At 45.6% G+C, this 14661-nt stretch overlaps 1 protein-coding gene across 1 annotated transcript in view; it reads right to left on the bottom strand.

Annotated features, from left to right (window-relative positions):
• LMNB2 (lamin B2) overlaps positions 1–14661 on the bottom strand; it is a 44653-nt gene that overhangs the window by 7927 nt on the left and 22065 nt on the right. The window contains exons 10-11 of the mRNA XM_086947256.1: positions 12151–12270; positions 8704–8805 (exon numbers count right to left, since the gene is read on the bottom strand). Of these exons, the coding sequence (XP_086803382.1) occupies positions 8704–8805; positions 12151–12270 (222 nt within the window). The remainder of the gene's footprint in view (positions 1–8703; positions 8806–12150; positions 12271–14661) is intronic.

The following is a 14661-nucleotide window of genomic DNA, read 5'->3' as shown; positions in this document are numbered from 1 at the left end:
ATCTGATATGGGTAAGCAACCTGAATATTTACTTTTCATCACGTTAAAAGCCCCAAGTCCCAGACTGGATGTACATTTCTGATTCAAGCTCTCTTGCATAACCAATAGCTATCACCAAATTGGTTTACAAATGCAAACCTTGTCGGCCGTTTCAGTTAGAGATTATAGGGGGCAGCTATTTGGGAAAGGCCACCTAGGATATGAAAGCAATTGTACACAATTTCCAACCTCTCATCTACTTTATGTTAATTCAACCCTTCATCTACTTTACGTTCATGGTCAGATTCATATAATTTCCCTACAGTGCTATCGTAAATAAGAGTTTGAATAAATGTCAATACTAGGTGTACACAGGCTATTTAAGGAGTAGTTTCTGTCCTGTCACTCCAGTTCTGCAGTAGGGGTATCTCGGTTATAGTCATAATCTAGTGAATAGTCCCGCCCATGTGCGTGGACCCCGGAGCAATCAAAAATAATCTCTTAAAGTGTCGAAAAAATGCAGTACTGCACAGACACTTAAGAGAGAATTTAAAGACCGATAATGCAGCCTATAAACAGGCTACACTGTCCAGTACTTTAATTAGAAATTCCACCAAAAATCCACAAACAGCAAAGTCTGTCCAGATTTCCCTTGCCTCGGAAGCAAAAACCCTCTGGAATGATAGAGAGGAAGACATGGACAGACAAGCCCCATAGGCTTGTCTGTATGTGGCTCAAAACAGGATACTGTGCCTTTAAGAGAACTTTCCAGAACTTCACAGTATCCCAGAATGCCCTGCAGGTCCCTTTTACTTTCAGTTCTTTTTGAAGGCGTAACACGCCAGACCTGTAGCATTCCTTACATGAATCTCTCTCTCCACCCGGGAGGAGGGCGGGCGCTTATGACTATAAAAGAGATACCCCTACTACAGAACTGGAGTTACAGGACAGAAACTACTCCTTCTGTAGTAGGGGATCTCTGTGTATAGTCATAATCTAGTGAATAGAATGGCAAGCCCATCCCCCACACCAAAGCGGCGGTGGAGAAACGAGAAATACCACTATTGTGCGAAAAGATTTCGCAGTGAAGCTTGCCCAACCTGAGCGCCTGCCCTGGCATCCGTGTCCAGACAGTAATGCTTAGCAAAGGTATGGACCGACTTCCAAGTGGCGGCCTTGCAGATTTCTGCAATAGGAACATTAAGGAGCAAAGCCGTCGTGGCAGCTTTGCCCCTGGTGGAAGGAGTAGTTTCTGTCCTGTAACTCCAGTTCTGTAGTAGGGGTATCTGTTATAGTCATAATCTAGTGAATAGTCCCGCCCATGTGCGTGGACCCCGGAGCAATCAAAAATAATCTCTTAGTGTCGAAAAAATGCAGAACTGCACAAACACTTAAGAGAGAATTTAAAGACATATAATGCAGCCTACAAACAGGCTACACTGTCCAGTACTTTAACTTTAAAAATCCACCAACAGCAAAGCCTGTCCAGATTTCCCTTGCCTTCAGCAAAAACCCTCTGGAATGATAGAGAGGAAGACATGGACAGACAAGCCCCATAGGCTGCCATTATGTGGCTCAAAACAGGATACTGCGCCTTTAAGAGAACTTTCCAGAACTTCACAGTATCCCAGAATGCACTGCAGGTCCCTTTTACTTTCAGTTCTTTTTTCCGGCTCCTGCGAGCAGGACCTTGGAGCATTGAGCAGACCCCCCAGGATATAGCGGCATGGATTAGCAAATTTAGCAGCACAAAAATGGAAATTTAGCGGCATTTTATGTGGCCATTTTTCCTACAACAAACACAGATATCTTAGTTTTTTTAGTTATTTAACAACATGAAGCTATGTATATTTAGTTTCTTTACAATGTAGACACTTTGGGGCAGATTTACAAGCCCCTTGCGCTGCTTTTACGCCACCGTTGCGTCACTTTTGTGACGCGGCGGCGCAAAAGATGCACCATGGTGTGGGGTATTTACTACGCGACGCATCTCCCAGATGCGTCACGTTGCAAAGCCCTGCGCCAGAAGAGGCGTACCATTGCAGGTCAGTTTGTGTCTTGCAATAGCCTTAGAGCTTGGTGCCACTGTACCTGCTGCACTAATGATGGCTATACCTATCGCCCCTTTTATTAGTAAGCACGTTAAATAGTACAGTGTATTTTGAACACGACCTGATATCCCACCGGATGCCCGTTCGACAGACCTAACCACTAGAGAAAGAGCAGTCAAAACCGCCAAGTGGTCACTTGTTAAACGGTAGCGAACTGCATGTTGGTACTTGTAGTTTCGTTGCAAAATGTCAGCCTGCAAATCGTCTCCGATTTAAAAGCGGGGACTGGCTGAAGTTGACACCCATGACATGGGGGCCACTTGACGCCCGTGTTAAATTTCTCGCCTCTAGGATTTTTCCCATGGCTCACTCCCAGTGGGAAATGGTCTGCAATAGGTGAGCTCAACCCTCCGACTTCATCCCTTGTCCAGCGCGCCTCTGCAGATACCCAGTCCCGTGTGCGCCTCAGCTCTCTCGGTTGAGTAGTTCTGTCTGTTTATCTTGAGGGACAGACATCTCTGCACGGCGCTCCGTCTCCAAGCCAGCGAATAGGGTGACTAACTGGCATTGGTGCAAATTCAGGACGGTGAGTGTAAAAATTCAGGACAAAGGGTCAAAATTCAGGACAATAGGTACGTTTTACAGACACATCAGAGGTCTCGCAATAGTATATAAGTAAGCCCAGCCATTTACAAACATATTCAACCGTTTGCAAACCTATCCATCATGTATCCTTCCATCAATCATTTCACTCATCCATCCCCTCATCCATCCTTTCACTCATCTCCATTATCCATCCACCCTTTCACCCTATCCATCTGTACACTTATCCATCCACTCTTCATCCCATCCATCCATTCACTCATCCATTCAGCCATTTACCCTTTCACCAATCCAGATATCCTTTCACTTACTAATCCTTCCACCCATCCACTATTTTAGTCATCCATCCATCCTCCCTTTCTCTCTCCATCGACCCTTTCACTTAGCCATCCTTCCTTCCATCCTTTCACCCACCCACCCATCATCCATCCATCCATCCATCCATCTGTCCTTCCCCCTCATCATCCATCCTTCCCCTCATCACCCATCCATCCTTTTTCCCTCATCACCCATCCATCCTTTTTCCCCTCATCATCCATCCATCCTTTTTCCCTCATCATCCATCCATCTACCCACCCACTCTTCATCCATCCATCCTTCCCCTCCTCATCCATCCTTCCCCTCATCATCCATCCATCCATCCTTCCCCTCATCATCCATCCATCCATCCATCCATCCTTCCCCTCATCCATCCATCCATCCTTCCCCTCATCCATCCATCCATCCATCCTTCCCCTCATCCATCCATCCATCCATCCATCCATCCATCCATCCATCCATCCATCCATCCATCCATCCATCCATCCTTTCACCCGTCCCCTCATCATCCATCCATTCCCTCATCATCCATCCTTCCCCTTATCATCCATCCTTTCACCCAGCCCTTGATCATGGGGGGACAGGAGCCATCACTGAGGGGAGGGCAGGAGCCATCACAGGAGATGGAACAGGATCCACCAGGGTGGGCACAGGGGTGGGCATGCAGTATTGGGACTATTCACTAGATTATGACTATACACAGAGATCCCCTACTACAGAATGAGCCTTAGGTTTACCCCCTAAGGTCTTATTAGCTTTCTGGTATACGTTGAAGAGGGTGGGACTGAGTGAGGATCCTTGTGGTACGCCACAGATGACTTCAGTGGCCTCGGACTTGAATGGTGGGAGGCGGACTCTCTGGGTTCTTCCGGTGAGGAACGAGGTGATCCATTCAAGTGCTTTTCCTTGTATTCCGATGTTTCTGAGGCGTTGTAAGAGGGTGCTGTGGCAGACTGTGTCGAAGGCTGCAGAGAGGTCGAGGAGGATGAGGGCGACTGTGTCTCCATTGTCCAGTAGAGTTCGAATGTCGTCTGTTGCTGCGATGAGGGCGGTCTCAGTGCTGTGTTTTGCTCGGAAGCCAGACTGTGAGGAGTCGAGGGATTTGTTGGCTTCGAGGAAGGCGGCGAGCTGGTTGTTGACAGCTTTCTCGATGACTTTGGCCGGGAAAGGAAGGAGCGAGATGGGGCGGTAATTTTTGAGTTCGGTGGGGTCCGCTGTGGGTTTTTTCAGAAGGGCGGTGAGTTCAGCGTGTTTCCAGCTTTCCGGGAAGGTGGCGGAGTTGAAGGAGCAGTTGATGACGTCTCGGAGGTGCAGTGCTATGACGGAGTTTGCTTTGTTGAAGATGTGGTGAGGACATGGGTCTGTAGGGGATCCTGAGTGGATGGAGTTCATCAGGCGGATGGTGTCCTCAGTGGAGATTGGGTTCCAGTCGTTAAGGGTGTTCAAGGGGGGAGGATGTTCAGCATATGGTTGGGTGGGTTGGTCTCCGGGTTGGTTGTCGAAGCTGTTGTGGATGTCTGCAATTTTGTTGTGGAAGAATAAAGCCAGGGAGTCGCAGAGGGCTTGAGAGGGGGTGATGTCGTTGGAGTTGGCCGAGGGATTGGTAAATTCCTTGACGATGTTGAAAAGTTAGCAAGGTAAAAGGTAGCAAGACCCGCCCTGACTGATCCATAAGTGATGAACAATTTGTCTGACCTACGAATATCAAACTTCAACACCCTCCTAACATCCAGGGAATGTAAGGACCTTTCCGCTGGAGATGAAGGATTCTGAAAAAACGTAGGCAAAGTTATCATCTGGTTGACATGAAAATCAGAAATAACCTTGGGAAGAAATTTAGGGTGAGTATGCATAACAACCATAGCAGCATGAAATACAGTATAAGGTTCTTGGCAACACAAAGCCCGAATTTCACTCACCCTGCGGGCCGATGTAACGGCCACGAGGAACGCCGCCTTCCAGGAGAGGTGCTGCAACGAAGCCTTATGAATAGGTTCAAAAGGCTCCTTCATCAATCTCGACAGTACCACATTCATTCCCATGAAGGCGAAGGAAGCCCGACACGAGGGAATACTTTCTTCAAGCCTTCCAAAAAATCTTTGATCACAGGCCACAGCCGTAAGGGTCTCCGCTTTCATGCGGGCCATCTCATCATCTGCGTGTTTTCCGAATAAGGTCTCCCCGGAAAAGGGCAGATTGACCACCCGCTGCTGGGCCTCCGGCTTGAGTGACGTGAACCTGAGCCAAGCATGGTGCCGCTGATTGATCCCATGACAGTAACCATGGGCAGACAACAGGGAGACATCCGCCGCTGCGCTGTTGACTTGGTTTGACACCAGCATTCCTTCCTTGAGGACCTCTTGTAAGTCCTCCCTCTTGTCTCTTGGCAGAAGTTCCACGAACTGTTGCAGGGAGTCCCACAGAGCCCGGTCATAGAGGCCTAGCAGCGCCGCATCGCTGGACGCCTTCATGGCCGTGGACGCAGTCCCACAAGCCTTCCTTCCAGCCGAGTCGATCCACTGACTTTATCTGGAGGCACAGTGGAGGACGGGGAGGTAGAGTGTAACTTGCTGGCCGCCGTCACTACCACTGAATCAGGGACCGGATCTATCCTCAGAAAGGCCGGGTCCGAATCCGGGGCCCTGTATATCTTCAGAAGCCGGGAGGGAGCGGCCTTCACTACCTCCGGTGTGAGGAACAGCTACTCTGCAGCTTCTAGCAGTCCAGGTACCAGTGGTAGGCAAGGGCGAGACAAGTGCCTCTTGTGAAGCGTTTCGAATATCACGGACGTCGTAGGTGTCGGAGCCGTCACCGTGATACCCAATTTTGCAGCCCTCCTCAGGAGAACCTCCACTGGAGACACTCTGGTCCCTGGGGAGCCCGACAAAGTCGGTGAGTAGGAGCGGGTCCTGGAGGAGTCCGTGCGGGACCTAGATCCCCTTCTCCTATGGCGATGCCTTGATCTGGTGGAGGATCTGCGTCGACTCCTCGATCTTCCTCTCCGTCCGGAGCGTGATCGTGACCTCCTCGGCCTAGGGCGATCCGCCGGTTCCACCGGAACAGGTGACTTAGGCTTGGCCGGGGCCTTCGGCTTAGGGGTCCCTTTGGGAGGGGTCGGATGATTAGGCAATGAAACAGACCTCGGAGGAATCGGAGGCGGCTTCTCTGGCAACCGAGGCCCAGGTTGAGGTGGAGGTAACGGAGGAGGAGTAAGGTTCCTCGGAGGGGGACCCCTCGGCAATGGAGGCGGTGGAGTCACCTTCCCTGACTGGGTATACACCTCGGAATACACCGAGCCCGGTGAACCGCCTTCTTTACCAGCCTGGGACGTTGGTGAACCTCCCATGGCATCAGGTCTTCTTCCACTTCTCTGCGACATCGAAGAACGGCGACCAGACGGCGAGCGTCGGTCCCTTGACGTCTAGCGTCTTCTCGTCGGCGTCGAGCGCCTTCGCCTAGATGGCGACCTCGTCGGCGTTCTTCTGCGCCTCGACGGCGTTCTGCGCCTCGACGGCAATCTGCGCCTCGACGGCAACCTGCGCCTCAACGGCAACCTGCGCCTCAACGGCAACCCACTCCTTGACGAGGATCTCCTCGACGACGATCGTCTCCTCTTCGCCGACGGCGAACGGCGGTGTCGCCTCGACGGCGAGCGCCGACGCCTGGCCTTTCAACGTCGATCCCTCAACGAGGAAGATGACGAAATAGTCACCGGGGACTTCGATGGTGGCCTTGTAAGGTCCTTCGACGTCGAAGCACAGGTCGACGTAGTCGATGCAATCGACCCAGACAGAATGGGGACGCTTGCTGGTCTTCCTGCCCCTGGGGAGCCCCCCAGAGGCCTCAGCATGGGCAGATGAAGCCCCTCCAGACCCACCTTGTGCCTTCATTCTTCTTTCTTCAAGGCCCTGAAGTCTGATCTTCTTTCTGTCCTTCAGGGTCCTGCCAGAGAAGCCTTGACAGATCACACACTCCTCTGGGACATGGGAAGATGGAAGGCAGAGGATACACACCTCATGGGGATCGGATTTGGCCTTCTTCCTGGAGCACTCCGGGCATTTATCGAATAATGCAGGCATATTCGACAAAAAACAGAGTGCAAGAACCAAGGAGAAAGGCACCAAAGTACTATAAAGCACTTAACTTTGAAAAAAGCAGTGAAAAATCACCAAAAACCCTTAAAAAGGGAGAGCTCAATGCTCCAGGGTCCTGCTTGCAGGAGCCGGAAAAAAAAAAGTAAAAGGGACCTGCTGGGCATTCTGGGATACTGTGAAGTTCTGGAAAGTTCTCTTAAAGGCACATTCCAGAGGGTTTTTGCTGCTGAGGCAAGGGAAATCTGGACAGACTTTGCCGTTTGTGGATTTTTGGTGGAATTTCTAGTTGAAGTACTGGACAGTACTTCCTGGTTATAGGCTGCATTATCTGTCTTTAAATTCTCTAAGTGTCTGTGCAGTTCTGCATTTTTTTGACACTTTAAGAGATTATTTTTATTGCCCCGGGGTCCACGCACATGGGCGGGACTATTCACTAGATTATGACTATACACAGAGATCCCCTACTACAGAACTGCTGCTACGGGACCCTGAGGGAGCGCTTTGGGCTTTGCTAAACTTTTCTACAATTGTCAGTAGTTTAACCATGCCTGTTGCCTGTCAATGTCCGCAAATATCTTCTCTTGTGGTCAGTGCCCATCAATATCCAAGCAGTTCGAGGCCTGACAAGTTCCCTGCAGCACCGATAACTGGATTAGAGGACTCGAGATCTTATCAAAGTTTCCAAGAAGTCTTGTATAATGCCCTTGGGTATATTGTGTGCAAACTTCCACGCAGAACCCTACAAGGGCACTGAATCTTCACAGCAGTGCTAAAGCTCCATGAGCTAGAAAAAATCTTATCCTCAACCTTACCTAAAAAGTGTAACCCAGAAAGAAGCTGAATGAATCACTAAAACAAGGAGGAGAAAAAAGCACAACCAAGTCAGACTCAAGTGGTCAAAGCCAGAGACTGGTTGTATGTTGAAGCTTCATCAATACACAGCTGGACGACCCAGGCAAGAGAAAAACAAATTACGATTCTCCTGCCATAACCTCATGCTTATGTTCCGTAAACCTCCCACACAGCAAACACATGAGCCTTAAGAATTCTTGACAACCAGTAGACTGACGAAATCCTTTCAAACTCAAATAAAGTATTAATAAAAAGACGATCTACTGAATGGCATTTATCTCAAATCTCCTTCTGTCATGTCTGAATACTGGGAATTCAAGGAGGATTGATCAGACCTCGCCAGGTGCGCCACAGTTTCTCCAATCAGAAGACATCAGTACAGTCACACTTGCCAAATTCTCTGCAACAGTTTAAGTAGAGACACCATATGACCAATGCAGCGTCCATGAACCTAAGCAGAAACAGTGATTCACAGGTCCAGGCACTATAACAATTTGGTCAAACACCTGCCTTCATAGGAAATATTTACCAAGTTAATGATTATTCAATTATGACCCCAGTGGATGTTAGGCAACACATATTCGATAGGGAACAAAGTAAAACTCCTAAACTCTAACTTCGCCATGATATGGCCACACTTTCAGTGGCTAATGCATCATTCATTGAATAGAACTGTTTTATGAGTCCAGCTCATGTTCATCTGTCTAAAGGGAGCAACCAAAATCAAATCACTTTCACAGCTGTGAAATAACCTAGCATGTTCCTTGGGCTAATTCAATAAGTGTTGCTATAGGTCTTTAAATTACCTGCTGGTGAAAGAGGTCCTCATCGCCGAAATCTGCTTCATCTTCATCTTCCTCCTCTTCTCCATTTTCAGTGGCTTTGGACACAGTTCTTACTGCCACTTCCTAAATAATGAGAATTAAACTTTATTTCACCAGTTATTAGATGGCAAGTTGGTCTAACGCGTTAATGGTTAGTTTGAGTTAGAGTTCATATCTCTGGTAAAGATACCCACAATGCTACAGGAAAGATACAATCAGCCTCAAGGACCATTCAAACTTTCGCTGGTCTAAGCATGTAGGAGGCTGGTTCTGTATATATTATATCAAAATTACTCTTAATTTTGCTGTAGCTGGGCTAAGCAGTAAGGCTGATCAGAGGGTAGTGTGAAAGCATTTACTATACAAACTCATACAAGGCAGAAACACAGTTTGTGTTGACAAACTCCCAGCCCATGTACTCAAAATGGCAACACTGCACTAACAGTGTCCAAGAATGGACTCAGACAGTGAAGGAGCATATTGCTCAAGCAGCTATGCCCTAATCTGTGGTTTGTGCACACTGCCAGAGGGATGAGTTACCTATTCCCAGGAGTGTGTTACATGTCGACCCTTAGTTTAGCTACACCACAACACATAGCCTGCAATGGCAGTGTGTGTGTGTGTTAGGGTGGCACAAAACATGCTGCAGCCCTAAGGAACCCTCTCTGGTTACAAGGCCCTTGGCGCCACTGCTACAAGTGCCTTATAAGTGGGCCAGAGGTGTGACAATTGTGGGAGCAATGGTACAGTTTAGGGAAAGAACGCAGAAACTGAAAAATGGATTGGCAGGGGCCCAATGCACTCTCAAAGTGCTCTAGAAAAGAGAGGGGGGGGGGGTGTTACTGCAACAGAAACCCACTTTCCTACAAAGCATTAGCCAAGTATTGGTAGGCGAGGCAGTTATGGAAGGTAGTCTGTACTCTGAGACAAGCCAAAGAGGTCATACTATAATAAACTACGGAAGCATACTGTCAATATTCTAGACTCCTGCACACTACCAAATTGTTTTTCGCCATTATGTAAATTTAGTTCAGGGTACTGATCATTTGTGTGCACGTAAAATAAGCTAGTGAACCTTAAAATCCAGAGACAAGAAAATTAAAGATCACAATGAGATTTAAATCAAGCAGCTTGGCGGATATGAGAAAAGATATCAATGTAAAGATATCTGGCAAAAGTTTGAACACACAAACGTGTGGTTGTATTCTTTGTATGAATTACGAACTTAAGGACAACATGGCAACGCTTGCTTAATTTTAGTGAAGAAAGCCCACGTAATAGTAGTCAGTGGTCTGTTTTTGCCTTCTGAGAGTGAATAGAAGCATGGTATACAATACATATTTATGTACTGAATAGGAGCAGAAACCCCTTTTTGTAAAATACACTTGGCAAACCCCATGCAGGGCACAGAATGAAGTTTTGGATTCTGTAAACCACAAGGACCTATGGGAAAAGAAATTGGAGTTTGGGTGTAACATCAGGTAGTGGTAGTCGCTGATGGATCCTGTGGAGATCTACTGATGATCTGCCTTCGAATACCTGTTGAACACCAGAATTATGTACCATGGCTAGCTGAAGGTTCTTGACTAAGATCAGATGCCAAGCATTCCTGAAGAAGATTCCCATTCGTCCTACATGTGACTGAATTACTGGCACAATTGACTTTCAAGTAAGAAAGTTTTCAGAATTGATCTTGCAGTTGGATGACTACTTTTTTTCTATCATCTCCAGGAGAATCTCTGTAGTCAATAGGACTGTAAACTTCAAGTCTTACTTTTCCCCCTTAGTAGAGGAAGAATACATCCAGTTCTACATGCACATGGTGCAGTCTGTAGGAAATGGGGAGAAACTTCATTTTAACCCCTGAGTAAGTATGTAGCAGATAGATTTGTTTGCACGAGCACTGAGAATGGGGACCTTTACTTGAACTTATTCATAATAAATGATACTTTCATTTACCTTACAATGACTCGGTCTTGATAAATCGGTAGCCAACTATGTGTTTTGGGTAATGGAGCAATTGCTAGTTATAACTCTGGCTCTCACAGTTTTGAACTATTTACTTATATTTTTGTAATGTTCCTAGATTGCACTCAACATAATATCAATTGGGTATACAGAAGAACTACCAGAGACCCGGGTATCCCTCACAGGGAACGTAAACCTTTTAATCATAATAGACATTAAATTCAACATAAAGTGGGTTAGTAACTTCAAAGACATTGCAAAAAGAGCTGGAACATAGCAGATCGGTGGCAAAATTCAAATGGAAACGGGCCAAAGAAGAAAAGCTGGAGCACAGGGGCAGTGAAGATACAGAGTAGAAGTGGGTACGTTTTAGGGAGAAATGGAGAAGAGATACAATACATGGGCTCAGAACTGCGAGGCATCATGATATAATGAGATGAGTTAAGTTTCACATCAAAATATAGGCCTTGAAAAATCTATTCGAAGACTTGCGAGTCACATTTTTATAAGGGAATTCTATTTTTTTGGCCTACTGGTCCTTTCTGGCTGGAGAGCTGGTCTGTTAATTCAGAATAAAGTGAAGGAGCAATATTGATGCATTTAAATCTTGTTTTTATATGGTCACACTTGCTGTATATTCAAAGACGAGTAAAATGTCAGCTTGTGTCTTCTTAGAAATTGCTGCTTATTTTATCATTGAGATTGGTTGTCTTTTCTATTTCTGATAGCGAAATTAGTCAAGATTTAATGGTAACAGTTTACTTAAGATTTCCTTTAGTGTCGAGGCAACTGCTCGTATACTGCTTTCAAAGCAAGACAAACCAGTATAAACTTGAAACAGATTTCAAGAGGGTGTTGCTGTTCCCAGAGAATGTAGGAAAAGGTTATACGTACCATTGTCCCATAAAAGTATTGCTGGAGAATAACACCTTAAACGGGAAGTGCATAAAATTGCATTCAAACAGTATACATTTTTAAGAGGGCTAGAGCACTAGGACCAATCACTACGGTTCACAGTAGATGTAAATGTCTTTGTACTTGTATAGCGCACAGCTACCCGCAGTGGGTCTCCCGGCGCTTGTACGAATACCGCAAGGGAACCCTTCCTGGTTTTCCGTGTGAAGTGTCCACTCCTGGGCACCCCCATGGTGAAATCAGGCATCCCCAGCGCTGTGGGGGCCGTTGTGGAGACTAAGCAAGCTATTGCCCAGAGTTGCAGCGTGGGACCCATGATTAGAATAGGCACTGAGGCGAGAATATCCGGTCAGAGGAATTTATGAGCCCAAGACCCGCCGAGGCGGGAATCGAACCCTTGTCCGTGGCCGGAGCTCTGCCTGCTCTAACCATTGAGCCACACTTCTCCACAGATCATAGAGGTTAGTTGCAATGACCTATCATGACCCCACACGAAAAATAGATACATTCTCATCATATAAGTAAAGATTCTGAATAATCACTTACCTCTCCGTCAGCATTAACAAGAAACGTCCTGACACTGGATCCTGTACCCCAGTTACTTTGACCTTTCCATACAAGAACAGAAGGTGGACTATGTGTAACACCTGCATCCGCACCATAAATCTGAAAACAGAAGTCTCAAGTCAGTGACATTTTCAGTTTGGATCATAAACATGTCAATACATCACAAATCTATTACTCTCCACCATTTTACCTCTGAAACAATTCAGGTTGTGGTCCAGAATTAGAAAATCTTTAATTACTCCATCAGCTCTGGGCAATAGTGGCACTAATTTATCTGGTTCCTAACTATATCACTGTATAAGAACCTATGCTCTATATTCACACACCAAAGGACACTGTACAGGGAAGCATATTTAACCACTGTCATCTTTCTGCAAATCGCACAGGATTACCACCATCAACTAAGCTGCTAAACACTATTATAGTAGCTTAAATGCAGATTCTAGCAAAAACGAGGAAAGAAAAAAAATCCAATTACAAACGATTTGTTAGAGGGAATTAATGTGTTAAGCTTAAATGTAGATTGCTATGGTCATATTTACAAAGGACAGTAAAGGTATAGTTGCAAAGTGATCAAATTATAGAACCCAGATGCATCACAAGCCACTATTCCTCCCGATCCATGCCCGAAATCTCTAAAATCAGACGTGATGAAGCCCTTCTGTATATTGAAAATACCAAAGACAATTAAGATGCTAAAATGTACCCAAGTTCACAGCAGGGTAATTCTGACAGTTCTCCCTACACAACATTTGAGGAATTTAGGGATTCTTTAAAGCTGTGAGAGGGCAACACATCCGACAAGCGATTGAAACTAATTTGGATCCTTAAACAGTTTTCCAACCAGTTATTGTAAAAGTCACTTCATTTTGAATGTGAAGCTATTTTTGTTTCACAGTACGAATGATAACGTAGTGCATTTTCTGCGTTGATTTACCAGAGAATGTTTTTATGCTAAATGCTATACTTAAAAAAAATGCGAAAATCGGCAAATTCTACACTGGAGATCCTCGGCACAACAGGTTTCTTTAGGGTGCTTTTAATGTACATTATCTGGATTTTTAGTCAAGCTAAATTTGTATGTAAACATTGTGCTGCAATTTCAAACAATGCTATTTCTATTTGCACTGACACGGTTTGAGTGGACTGTGTGAATACTCAAAGGAAATTGAAATTAGGGGCCTATGGTTTAAATAATGTGTCAGTGGCGTGAAGCTAAAGGGCTGCTGTGAAAATGATGCTCAGGTTTCAGAGACCAGGACAAGGTTTTACGACTCTAAAGGTAAGAAACACTGAAATCATGTTTTTCAGGTCAGTCTTTCGCTTTCGTTACAGCCAATCCTCATAGCTTCCATCTCAATTTGCTGCCCGAGTGAAACCACTTAAACGTAGCTTACAGGGGTGCTAATGTCCATAGCCAATTGTGAAGCAATCAGACATCACTTTGTTTTAAGGAAGGAGCACTGGCACTTAGGTCTGGCTAGCAGGCCTCGGTGCACCGTCCGTTGAAAAACAGCATCTAGTTGCGAATATAAAGGGAGCAAAAAGTGGGAGGCTACTGCAACAAAAACCCAGTTTCCTAGACAGTAAGACAGTCAGGACTCAAAACGTGAAACACTTAAGACCTCTTTTACAGATAATTCTTGCACTGAATTCAGATTGAGATTCCAGGTCAGTAAAAGAAGAATCCAAACAAAGGTGAACTTTGTGTAAGGTCATAAAATAATTTTCATTGCAGACCCGTTTGGCTCAGGGTACTGAACAAAGGATACTGTACATAAGACATAATAGAGAAAATAAAGTAGAACGATTTCCGGCAGGAGCACACACTTTCATACATATGTTTAATTTTCAGTAAATGGATGTTACATCAACATTGGTGCATGGCCCAAGAAACACAGATCAGAACCATATTGTAACAATAAAATGGGCACAGTTACTTTATTATTCAAAAGTTGAAATATAAAATCTTGTATACAATATTAGGGAATGGGCATTAATGCAAGCTGCGAGTGCACATTGATCTGCTTATCTAGGTGGTGGATGTGATCAATCCAGTTATGAATAAATTGATACATGCCTCTATTCCCACTGCCATAGTTAGCTGAACTAAAAGTAGGCTAAACTACCACCCCCCTCTACAAAAAACATGTTGCTGTTCCTAGTGTCTTGGCTAACTATGCAACGATGTTGCCGTTGCCATCATTTACCAAGATTTTTGGAGATCCATACGTCTAGGGGGACTAGTATCGAATTAAATCCTTTCAGTATAATAGGGGTCAAGCGGTCTGGAAGGCCCCACCGTTTTTTCAAACCTTTAAGTATTCTTTTGATTAGAGCTCTACTGGTATCTAATGTGGAGTCCCAGTTTTTTTTTAATGTTTATTTGGCGTTTCTGTCAAAGCTGGTGGAGTCCTTTGGAGTTGAGGTAATTTCTTTTGCAGATGACCGGCAGCTTCTATTCTCCTCAACAAGAGCGAAGATGTTGAT

The sequence above is a fragment of the Lissotriton vulgaris genome, chromosome 12, assembly GCF_964263255.1.
Source record: "Lissotriton vulgaris chromosome 12, aLisVul1.2, whole genome shotgun sequence".
NCBI classification, from domain to species: domain Eukaryota; kingdom Metazoa; phylum Chordata; class Amphibia; order Caudata; family Salamandridae; genus Lissotriton; species Lissotriton vulgaris.
Note: the sequence above shows the minus strand (reverse complement) of the source record. Positions and strands in the feature narration are given on the sequence as shown.